This window comes from Pseudorasbora parva, chromosome 21 (assembly GCF_024679245.1).
Source record: "Pseudorasbora parva isolate DD20220531a chromosome 21, ASM2467924v1, whole genome shotgun sequence".
In the NCBI taxonomy this organism is placed as follows: domain Eukaryota; kingdom Metazoa; phylum Chordata; class Actinopteri; order Cypriniformes; family Gobionidae; genus Pseudorasbora; species Pseudorasbora parva.
The window spans coordinates 5,510,106-5,523,360 of NC_090192.1; the positions used below are offsets into that span (position 1 = coordinate 5,510,106).

Consider the following 13,255-nt stretch of genomic DNA (forward strand, 5'->3'; position numbering starts at 1 on the left):
CTGAACCTACTGGTAACTTGTTTGCCACGTAGCAATAAAAAAATATACAAAAAACCTTGATTATTCTGGTTAGTCACATTGTACTGGTATTATTTTGAACAAGACTGTATGTCCACCATATTGCTCCGGGCAAGACTGCTATATAAAACAAAGGGCCTGTCTAAATACCCACACTTGATTGTCCAAATGACCTCACAGATTGGTGCACACGACAGGAAGTGTGTATGCAAGACTGTCCCATGTCTTAAAAATGTCAAAGCGCACTGCCCTGAACACACACTAAACCCACACTCGAATAACGCTCAGAATCTGAGTGTATCCCATCATGTATCATCTTTGTGAACTCACGTGCCCCAAAATCACGAGATGTTGAGGAAAACATTCCACTGTAAGATACATTGGATATTATAATATAATTTGGTAGGAAAACATAAAGTGTTGCAGGTTTTATTGGTGCAGGCAATGTGTATTGTGTACATTTGTAACTGCTTTTAATCACTTAATTAGAAGCACCACAAGTTTAAGTAGTGTCTTCCCCTTTATAGGGACTACTGAACAGACATTCATGCAAAATATTAAATATCCAAATAAAACTCTGTAAAGTGTATCTATAAATGTGTCCCATTGGGTAATCAAATGTTCTACACACATTTCCAGTCTTTACAACTTGAAAACTTGGGCCATATTCAGGAAATACGTCATGCAAGTAGACAAGTGGTCTGGAGCAAAGTAAGTGTAAATGTGGGTATTTAGACAGGCCTTATATGTATGTGTGGTAGAATGTAAAAATAGACACATATTGAACTGTTGTTTCTTCTCTAGTTAGATGTTCCCTTTTTACATCTATGAACCACATCTAGGTCTCACTTATTGCCTTGACTCTCACACCTCATGCATCCTCCTTATCTACATTTGAAAGGTTATAATGGACCAGAACTTTTGTATCAGATTGTTCATCTTCTGTGGTAAGATATTTCTATTTTTTATTACTTATTAGTTATTCTGAACACACCGTCACTACCTCAATAGCCGTCGATATCCACTCTTTAAGCCTTCTTTTGTGGTAAGTCTTAAACCTTTTTGTTCCTTCTCGTAATTGTAAGCAGTAAGTGGCGATAAAATAGAACTAGTTACATAATCTAACCAGATAAAATTTGCTTTACATTCTATTTATACTCAATATTTGTTAAACATTTTTTATCTGTGCAAAAGGCATTTCAGTAATCATGTTGAACATAAATAGATGAATGAGTGAAGAAAACAGTAATTAAGTGTAAAGCTTTTACAGTTACTCAACATTGAGAGAAACTGTTGATTATAAGATACTAGACACATCTAATTTTAGACAGGCTCATAAGTTACAAGCCATGACAATCTTTCTGATGTTACAGCGTATGTCAGGACTATTCAAATCTTACCCTGGAGGGCCAATGCAGGGCAGAGTTTAGCTCCAACCCTAATCAAACTCACCTGAAAATGCTAATCAATGACTTCAGGATCATTAGAAAATCACAGGTGGGTGAGTTTGATCAGGGTTGGAGCTAAACTCTGCACCACATTGGCCATCCAGGGTAAGATTTAAATAGCCCTGGCATATGTAATATTGTGTACAGACATATGATAGGGATGAGGATGAAGAATGTCCTTTTAAGGCAAGAACAAACAGCAAGCGTTAACTTCCTGTAAATGCCATCTTGGTCTGTCTCGTATGTACTTTCTGTGTTTACACATTGGTTATAAAACATATTTAGATATATTACATTATATCTAATGTTACAATATATATTTTTGCCTTTAGTGCTACACAATGAAGTTGTGCTGTATTGACCAATTAGCAAGCAGAAATGGAAAATATTAATTTTATATTTCAGTTATGTCAAATTACAGTTTCTAGTTACTAATTTAGTCTTTATCACTTCTGAACGCTTTAGTATCTCAGTCGGCGATGGCTTTTAACATTGATCCTTTTACCTGGAAAACATTCACTGAGCCTTCACCTTCACGGAGCCAAAATGTTGCCTTTGGCTATAAGATCATACAGAAAGATGCAAGGTGAGAGCAACAAAACCACTAATAATGAACTGCCCGTTATGAAGAATTGTACTAGATATTGAAATGCTAAGTTTATGTGATTTCTGAATCGTCATTTCTTAATTGTCTCTTTGAATGCAGCTTCCCTTGTTGACAAAGTTTCTGGAGTACATGTGTAGGCTACAATCTGTGTGTGGAGATGGCTTTTTAAAAAAATGCTGGTTGCTTGTGTTTCGCGTGAGTTTGCCCGATCAGTGTACACTTACATCACTGGTAGTTCTACCAGAAAGATTAGGAAGCCAGGAGAATTAAAAAAATTAACAAATTTATTGATAGTCCAGCAAGTATGATAATTCGAGTTCTTTGGCGTAGGCCCCGTCCTTAGCTTATGTTCGAGGGTAACAGACTCTGCATATCCTGCCTGAAGATGAAGGCCGGGGGGCAGCCGACCCCCAGGAGGTATAGACAGGGACCATCCTGATGGTGGTGGGGAGGTTGAAGGTAACTGTCGGTGTCAGCATCTGCGAACTCAGACATGTGTAAGTGACCATCTTTTATACTCTGTGGATTAGGACATGATTGGTTAGGTCTGAAAGTAATGCGTGACATAACATTGAATCTTCCTGGCAGAACTTACACTAAAGCTTATATTTCCTAATGAGTTCATTGAGTTCATTGTGGCAGGAGGGACCAACACGTTCTCAGTCCTAACTCGTCAAATATTAATGCTTGGTCAGGAACCCTCGTTTAAAAAAATGGGGTACCCCTTAAGCGTAATTTTTTAATGAGCAGAGTGCTCCATTTATTTTAATTGTTTGCCTGTGTCAGATCAAGACGAATTGCATTTATAAAAGTAGACATGATTTTATGAATATTTTTACATATTAAGGCTACTTTTATATTTTGGAGCAACTAACCCAACTCCTACCCTAAACCTACCCACTTCTAAACAATATAAAACACGTAAAAGTCAATTAAAGTACAGTCACAGGTTTTTATTGCAAAAACTTTACAAAACAGTATAAAAGTATTAACTCATGTTGCATTCCAAGTCTTCTGAAATCATACGATGTCTTCATGTAAAGAACAGAGTTGATCTTAATGTTTTAATCGCTGAAAGGATGATCTCGCCACCAACATGTCATGATGGCAAAATTATTACCAATATGTATAATTTTATTATGATGATATACCCAACACATTTGTGTATCACACTAAAGGTTTCTCATTGAAATGAATGGAGCACCCTGCTTGTTCAAAAAGGAAGGTAAAGGGGTACCCTGTGCGTTAAAATGTGATCAAGCGCCAGTATGTGACGAGTTGGGAGTGAGAATATGTTGCCTCACAACATCTTCTTCACTCGGATGTTGCAAAAGTAACCAAGCCTATTATTATCTGTCAATAGGGAAACAACACAACTAAATCAACCGTGTTACAAGGTTTTGTCAGTGCAGATATCAGCAAGGTACCACATGCTGGGTAAAAGGGCATTCGCAAAATTGTAACCTACCCAACTCCCCATGTAAGCAGCGTCCTCCCTAAACCATGAGTTTGGGGATAAGGACCTGCTTACTGTGGAAATAGGTTGCTACAGCCTGTCATTTGACGGAGGGTGGAGTTTTGGTTAAAATAATTACAGCTGTGCAGACCAGAAATTAGTGCTGAGGAAGTGTTCATTTTCAAAAGAACCCTACAGAGACCACATCCTGCCAGAAGGGAGGATAGCATGTGGAGAATACGTCACATGAACTGTGAAGTACCGCACATGGACGTTGGTTTTACCTGGAAGGCAGGAGCTCTACAAATGCAGCGACAGGTGGCAGAGCCAAGGAAAGACACAGGTTTGCCATCAGGCAAACCATGCCATGCTCCCTAGGAGTATGAGCATACTCCACAAAAGCCCCTTTCACACTGCGATTCCGGCAAATACACAGATAATGCGACCCGGCATTTGTTCCCGGGCCGCTAGATTTGGTCCATTCACACTGCCAGCGAAATGCCGTAATATGTGCGCTTTCACACACAACGCTTAACGGTCCCGGGTCGAGTTGACACGTGACATCCTGATGTGATGTATAATGGCGAGCGATCTCAGCTTCAGCGCGGATAGTAAGGAGCTCCGTGGTCTCGACTTGTGTCCAGTTTGCGCACATTTCTGCTTGTTTAATTTTAGTTTCTTTTGTATACGAACACTCTCTGCGTTTAAAACACCGACTAGCTCTTCTGGCACTGCAGGGTTGTATTATTGAAAAAAAAAGCTCTAGGAGTCGCAAGATAACTACGTACACGTTGCGGCATTAGTTTCGGCTTTTGTTCACACAGCGCTCGTCCCAGGTCAAATACCGCAATATTTCTAGGTCCCCGACCCGGGTCGAATTCGGTAATCAATGCCTGGACGTGGTTGCTTTCACACAGAAGGCGACACGGCAATGTTCCGGGAATATTGCGGGTCCGACGTGCAGTGTGAAAGGGGCTAAAGAGTGTTGTATCCTATATATGGAGCCCAATAACACAGGCTGGCCTGAAATGTCATACTTCACGTAGGGTTGCAACCCGTCCTGTGAAATGCGGAATCATCCCGCATTTACAGGCAAAATGACGTGTACATACACGGTGCACATACACAGCTGGTCCATGTTCAGAGCACTAGAGTATACATTAAATATTTCCATAAGAACTTGAATCTGCGATCACTCCGGTCTGTAGGTGTGTTCAACATTGGCTGTGGCTGGATGCATCGGATCGGCGAGAGTAGCCGCGTGCAGGCGGTTAGGAGCTGCAAACTAAGACGTGAAGTCGGACACTTTCTGCTTCCCACAGTGACGCTTGCGCTGTGTGTGCATACTTTATCACAGATGAAGTTAAATAAATGCAATATTTGTCATATACACAGATGTTTCCAAGACATTTTCATTCAATACTTTATGTACTGCATAATACAGCATCTGTTTGTACAAGAATAAAGTTCCACATAAGCCTACACTATCAATGAAGTGGGGTCTAAAGTAGGGGTTGCACCGACTAGTCGACCTTAATGCGCTGTCATGATGCTTTAAGCTTGACGTCGACTAGTCGCTGGCCTATAGAGGGCGCAACAGGATAAACAATTCCTGACATGCAGGCTCTGTTTTGAACAGTTAAAAATGACAAATAAATGCATACTCCATGAGGTCTCCTCAAGACATGTTTGATTACCATCTGGATCCTCAAAATTGATTGGGAGAATGCACACTTATTGTGCACGTAAGTTAATCATCGTGCTAAACTGCGTGCTGCATTGCAACGCACACACACATAGCCGACCGCGTGCCTCACACAAAACCATTCAGTAGCGCAGAAATGTATTGTCAACATTGTTCTGTGATTTATCAATAAAATAGCTTAGAAACTGAAACGTTCTAGCATATATTTCTTGATAACTAAAACTCACAGCTTCACCATTAGTAGAGAGACGCTGCCAGGTAGAATTCATTCACACACAATCACTTACTAATGCATTCATATCTTTATTGTGCTACTTTATCTGTATCTTATTCAGAACGAGCAGAAATCTGTGAGAATATAACGACCATAAGACAAAAGAACTGATACAGAAGCTGTTATGTAGGATTAATAACCTTATGGGCAGTGCTGCTCATATGCCATGGCTGTCCTGTGCACAAGAAGACCCGAGTTCGCGTCTCAGCTCAAGGTTCAGGCTTATTTGCTCATTAATGATGTCATTAGCGGCTAGTCAAAGTCGACTCGCCTTTCATCACATAAATGTCGACTTTAAAAAAATGGAAGTCGTTCAACCCCTAGTCTAAAGCCGCGTGTCCACCACAGGAGCTTTCCCCGGGAACTAGGAACGCTTCCCCCTCCAAACGGCCCTGCTCGCGAGGTAGTACTTTTTCAAAGTTCAGGAACTTTCGAGGGTGGGACTTGGTCGCTGAACATGCTGATTGGTTGAGCTCACGCAGCATTTTATTTCAAACGGCATTTTTTAAAGTTTTTGCGAGGTTTGTTCTGCGTTCAGTAAATATCAGTCTTGCTCTTTTTGTTTGATGGCATGCGTTCGTCTCAGCCATCTCACAGTCAATGTCCGTAATAGCTGATAATTACATACGTTGTCATTTTAAATCTAGCTTTACAAGCTTTCAGAATGCTCTTTAGTATCATTGCTCTTTTCTGCCGTTTTGTTAATTACCTCTTTAGTAAATCAATACATAACCAGCAAAAGCAGCACAGCTTGAATCTCCTCCAAATATACTTGTTGTTGTTTCTGTGACATTGTCATACAAAAATGATTGGCTGTATTAGCAAGGGGGTAACCTTCCATAGGGGCCACCATTGCTGACCAAGCCATCTCCTGCTGTTAAGCATTCCATTGACTCCCATTCATTTTGGCGTCACTTTGACAGTGAATAACATTACATCTGAGGCGTTTATAGACTCCTGTCTCTTGACATTTGTCCATTGTATATTTTGAAAGAAATATTACAATGTATAATAGGCTACATTACTTTGTATCTTACACTATCGCCCCGTAGTAGCCATTTTTGTAAAAATAGGCAAACGATTGAATCATAACCACGCGACTGTCTGTCGCACAGTAGAGAAATTACTGTATAGACAGGAGGAGAAGCTTGCAGGCAATCTTTTACTGTCTATGAGGCAATCGGGTTGACGTGGAGGCATAAAGTCCGCCAAAGTCAAGGGAGAAGCCTATAGAGAGCCAAAAGCAACAGGAAAAAAATTTCAACAATGTAATTCAGATTTTACTTTGCGCAACTACTAGAAGACTTACCCGTTTCACACCGGAAGCGTGAGCAGTGCATGAGCTGCACGTCAGCGTAACTACACCGTGACTGCAGCTGCAGACGCGCGAGAGTATTCACACTGGAAGCGTTGGTGCAGCGTCACAGCAGCGGCTCCCTCAATGCGAGAGCCTATAGCTGTCTAAACTAAAATAATTTTTATTATATTTTCTGGCTAGCTTACTTTACTTTTTATAATACTTTCACCCAAACTGAATAATTAAAACAAGTTTAAATGGGTAAATCTTCTACAGATTATTTTTATTCTTCGTTTTCTTTTCTGACATACTCCAGTTATTGTTCAAATACACTACACGTGCTTCTTGTGAGCATTTTAGGCACTTTTTGTGTGAAATCATATTTATTTTGTCCTTTAAAATTGTGCTTTCCCTTTAATTGAGCGTCAGCAGCGCAGCAAAAATAGGCTCGCCGCCGAAACCCCCGCTTCACTGCTGCTCACGCGACTCCTGGTTGATGCTCACGCGCTGCTCCTGCTCCCGGTGTGAATGCACTCATTGATTAACATGGGCGCCGGAAAAAATACGCGCTGCTCACGCGCTGCTCACGCGCCACTCAAGGTGCAGATCCACTTGTCCGTGCAACACTTTTGTCGCGCCACGCTTCACTTTATTCCTATGGATGACGTCAAGCGACTTTAACGCGCCCGCATAGCATTCCGGGAAGGCAGCGGTGCATTTGAAAAAATGCTGCGCATCAAAAAAGATGACCGATTCCCATCTTTATGCAAATGAATCCGTTGAACGCGATGCGACTATCCAATAGAAGTAGAGCACATGGAGACTGGGGGAAGTCTCTCGCGGGTCGTTTGTTTTTCATCCCCCGCTGGATCAAATGCACCCCCATAGCAGTAAACTTGAGGAATGCCCATCAACGCACAAATGAGGGGAAGCGTCACAACATCGCGCTTCAGTCATGTCGCAAAAGTGGATCTCCTCGGTCACGCTTGCGGTGTGAAACAGCCGTTACATCTGTCAGACAAGTTGCTCACGTCACATCTACGTCATCAATCTCAGTATGAGGTTGCACAGTACGCTCAGCCATCAGGAAACATTACACCCAACAAAAATGTTTAACATGTTCTCATATTCTTCCTGTCTTCTTCCATAGTTTACTTGTGAGTGATCCTTTAATACAACTCAATCAAACTCAAAGAGGACAAATATATCGCTGTGCTGTCACTGAAGGAAACTGCATCCCACTGCCCATTACCGGTACTTTGTTTTATGTGATGCTTTCAAGTATATAATATACAACCATTTTCACTACCAAGGCGACAAAATCTAAAGCATGGTCAAATGCCCTCAACATCACAATGAAGACTCTAAAGGTCCCCTAGGCATCACTATATGCTCCATTCATTTAAGTTGTTTGCCCAATGCGTCAGATCAAGACGCATTTAATTCTTTGCATTTGTAAAAGCAGACATGATTTAATGAATATATATAGGCAACTTTTATATATTTTATATTTTGTAACAACTAACCCAAATTCTACCCCAAACCTATCCACTTCTAAACAATATAAAACATGTAACAGGCAAATAAATTTTGACTCAAACACACTCAATCATGTCTCATTCAAGTGATACACCTGACTCTTGAGCATGACACAATCGGTCACAAGACACACAAGAGCCAATGACATTTTACAATCAAAGCTGACGTAATGACGCAATTGGTCACGGGCATACGAGAGCCAATGAATTTCACTTTGAAATCTGACTTAACGTTTCTTCGGGCGGCAATTTTTGAAATTTTAGTGTGTGCATGATATTTGGCGGATGGAGACGTATGGGCTCAAAATCCCGCCAATTGAATTGCAGTCAAGCATAAAAAAATAATAAGCATGAATCAGAATTTTAAAAACACATATAACGTACAAAACTGAAAAATCAATGCAGAATCAAAAACAATGCGGTCATAGCAGAATGTGGAAACAAGAGCAAAGGAGAAAAGAGCACAGACATACAAAAAATGAAAATAAGAGCAGAAAACATGATTTTGTGTGTGTTTCAGATAATTTTGAATTCATGATTCAGTTTTGAGGAATATAATTTTAAACTTGTTTAAATGTTTGACTCACACTTATTTGTATTTCAATGACTGCATTGTTTGTGATTCTGCATTGATTTTCAGTTTTGTGCGTTATATTTTCACATGTGTTTTTAAAATTTTGATTCGTGTTTTTTATGCTTGACTGCAATTCACTTGGCGGGATTTTGAGCCCATAGAGACGCTGATCGCTTTTTTAATTTTATTTACAAAATTATGGCTGATTGAATTGAGAATCACACTCCAACATTGCATAATGGAAAAATTATAACCCACTATATAATTTCACTATGACAATAACATTCCCATGCATGCCCAACGTGTCAAACTGTCCTCCAAAAAAATATGACTGTATATGTCGTTTTTATAGCACCTTATTATGACCTATAATAAGGTGCTAGACGTTTTAAAGTCATGCGCCCTCTAGCTGGCGTAAAAATAATGAAAGTTTCATGTTATGCCTGACGTCATGAAATGACGTATGACTGTCATTACCAATCAAAATGCGGGTTCATTTTAATGCAATGTGTGGACTTTATATCACCATTCGTCATACCCCACCCCATCCCTAAACCTACCCAGTGATTTATAGTGCATACAGACTTTATGAGCACATGTATTATCTAGGATCGAACTCACGATGAGTGGTTGAGAAGTGCAATGCTTTACCAACTGAGCTATGCAAAACCTGAAATAGTATGCAGATAAAAGCGAAAAATGCTTTAAAATAAAAGTGTTCTGCTTTCAGTATGAGCAGAACTTTAGAAAACGCTCCTATGCGTCATATTTCATGAAATAAAATATTGTCGATAAGGGCACAATAAAAAATTGTATGTTCAATAAGTTATGACAACATAAGGTTAGATTGTTTTAACTCATCAAAATAAGTTAAGAAAAGTTCAACTTTTTTTATTAGTTATACAAGATGTAACTCATTTTTTAAAGTCAGTTTAATATAATTTAAGTTGAAATAACTTAAACATCCAAGTCGATTGTACTGCAAAAGTTCAAAATTTGCCTTTTTTTTTTACAGTGTAGGCGTATTGGTTGGAGGACATGTTGAACGTGTCTGTGTATGACGCCAAAGGTTTCTCATTAAAATCAATGGAGCACCCCGTTCATCAATACAGTGACACCTAGGGTAGCTTTAGCGTCTTTAGTGTTGAAGGCACTTGACCATACTTCAGATTTTGACGCCTTGGGAATGAGAATGTGCTGTAATATAAGAGACAAGTTTCATTATGCATTTTATTCAACAGTCCCCAATGAGGCTGTCAACATGTCCCTTGGACTGTCAATGTCTCTAGACCCTCAGTCTTCAAGAGCATTGGTAAGTTTCACATTTTAAATATTCCTTGTTTTGTAAGAATATAAAATATTAATGTTAAGAGAAATTATGTTATGATATCCTAAAAATACTATCAGTTTTACTGCAAAAACATGCTTGATTTGGTTTGTATATATCTGTATGAATTAGATTATAATTTGTTAGAGTTGAACCTACAATTTGCAGTCAGTGTAAAAGATGTCCTAAATTTTACACTAATGACCAGATAAGAGTTTTTCATGTTGAAAGTAAAATCTTAATTTCTTTCAGGTTTGTGGTCCAACCATACCTAAGAACTGTGATGTAACCACTTACAATGGCATGTGTTTTAAAATCAGTAAAGATAATGCTGTGAGCAGATCTGTGCCAAAGACTCTGAGAGGTAAATTAATGGCAATCTACCAAATCAAAGCAAGTCTTCTTTATACTGTATATACTGTATGACATGATTATTTGAATTGAATGAAAATATGATGCAATTATTATTTTCTCCGACTTCAGAATGCCCAACATCACAAATTGATATTGCTTTTTTGATGGATGGATCTGGAAGTGTATATTATCTGGATTTTAATAAGATGAAGACTTTTGTTAAAGAAATGATCAAAAGTTTTATAGACCACGATACACAGGTATGATAATCAATGCATTTATTATAATCGTTTGCATAATTGTTTTTAACCCCCAATATTCAGAGCATCAGGCACTTCATCTGTCTTTCTCTCTTACAGTTTGCCATTGCACAGTTTTCTACAGAATGTATGATTCATTACAAGTTTCAACAAGTCAAAAATGCCAAGGCATGGGAAGATGCAGTGAACTGGATAACTCAAATGGGAGGATATACTAACACTGCAACAGCTATAGAACAACTTGTGTGAGACATGTCTGCTGATATTTATTTTATCTATGCCATTAAAAGTAATATTAATCCTGACAGAAACACTGAGTGAAGATTAATTTAACAGGGTGTTTAGTGAGGGCCGAGGAGCATGTTCAATTAAAAAATATATTACCTCACTAAAAGAAGAATTAAGACGATGGATATTACAAATAAAAAAAAAACTGATAGGTTTCTGCCCATCCATGCAAAAGTACATGAAATTAAATGCATGAATAAGTGGATACACACACTACCCTTTTGCTTTTTTGGGTGTGTAATAAAGATTTCATAGCACTTAATATTTGAACAAGATTCCAAAGACAAACAATGTAAACTTAATATGAAATTTATCCTAAAGAAGTTGCATAATTGTATTGATGATTAAATATATTGTACTATTTATTTATTTCAATAGGAGGAAGTTATTCGTAAGCAGTGGAGGTGCAAGACCATCAGCCAGTCAAATTTTGGTCGTTATCACGGACGGTGAATCAACTGATTCAAAATCTTTGACTGAAGCTGTTCAAGAAGCTCAAGCTAAAAATATAATACGATATGCTATTGGGGTGAGATTTGATTTGATTTGTACTGATATTTTGCTTTTGTTAGATTAAAAAAGTTATATATATATGTATGTGTGTGTGTGTGTGTGTGTGTGTGTGTGTGTGTGTGTGTGTGTGTGTGTGTGTATGTATTTATATATATATTTTTTTTATTTTTATTTTTTTTATCTGCTTTAATTTATGTTGATTCAGATCTAGATCATTTTCAGTTGTGTATTCCAGAAAGCAAGGTTAACTTACCGTCACATATACCTTGAACTCTCAGGTTGATTAAGCCAAACCTTTCTTACTCGAGGTATGCTGGTTCCAAAAAAGAGTCCGGGAGTATTTTGAGACAACTCAGAGTATGTTCCCAGTTAACACACAAGACATTCTCAACAGAGCAACAAATCAATGATTCACCATAGAAACAGACTCGTCATTCTACTTCCTCTTCTTCTTTTGTTTAATGGTGATTTACAAAACTTATTTTAGATTGTATTATTTGTTTGATGCTTTAATTAATTATATGCAGATCCACGTGGGAGAGGAAAATAAACATATTTGAATTTAACTAACATTTAAAAATGACCCTTTTGTAATAGTGCTTTAAATAACTGTAACTATATAACACATTTTGTTAGATTAATATAAGTATATTAATTATATAACATGCATCTGAATATTCTCTTAAGCAAACTATCCCTGGACAATAACCTGCTCTTTGGAATACGCCCCATTTGTCTTGGAAATGTTTTGAAAGTTTTAAAAAGTTTTAGTTTAAGATCTATTGTGAAAGTAGTGCACATTAAAATTACTGCTCCCCCTAAAATGTAAATTTTGTTATGATTTACTCACCCTCATGTCATTCCAAACGTCTCGGGTTATAAATATAACCCATGTTCCCTGAGAGGGAACGAGACACTGCGTCATCGTAGATGACACATCGGGGAACGCCCTCGGCGTGACGCTGCTGAGTTCATATCAAAAAAGTCCAATCTTGATTGGTGTTGCGTAATGACGTAACGAGTGACGGCATACCCGGAGGTATAAAGGGACGCCGGCACAAGCAAACGCAGCTTACTGCTATGAAGCGGGCCGCTCTGTAGATAGGCGGGGCTACGAGACGCAGTGTCTCGTTCCCTCTCAGGGAACATGGGTTATATTTATAACCCGAGACGTTCCCTTTATCGAGGGAACTCGCACTGCGTCATCGTAGATGACACATCGGGGAACGAGTACCCACTAGTCCTCGCCTATCTTGCACCCCATGACATGAACCGGAGTGCATAATCAGGGGGCGAGCACCCTAGCGCCTGGCGTCGCAGGGAGGTGCAGACTATAATACCTAACGAAGGTATGCGGTGTGGCCCACCCAGCCGCCTCGCAAATCTCTTGCAAGGAAGCTCCGGAAAGGAGGGCTACCGAGGAGGCCATGCCCCTGGTAGAATGAGCCCTCACGGCTATAGGTGAAGGCAAGTTGCGCACCTGATAGGCCGTGGCTATTGCCTGGACAATCCAGTTACTAATTGTCTGTTTCGCTGCAGGCAGCCCTTTCCTAGGTGGACCAAAGCACACTAACAACTGGTTTGACTTCCTCCACT

The 13,255-nt window shown here is 39.1% G+C and overlaps 1 protein-coding gene across 1 annotated transcript in view; it reads left to right on the top strand.

The window, feature by feature from the left end:
• The window catches only part of LOC137056514 (uncharacterized), a 159,755-nt gene that overhangs the window by 129,416 nt on the left and 17,084 nt on the right, over positions 1-13,255 (top strand). Inside the window, exons 35-36 of the mRNA XM_067430637.1 lie at positions 10,159-10,229; positions 10,497-10,608. Of these exons, the coding sequence (XP_067286738.1) occupies positions 10,159-10,229; positions 10,497-10,608 (183 nt within the window). The remainder of the gene's footprint in view (positions 1-10,158; positions 10,230-10,496; positions 10,609-13,255) is intronic.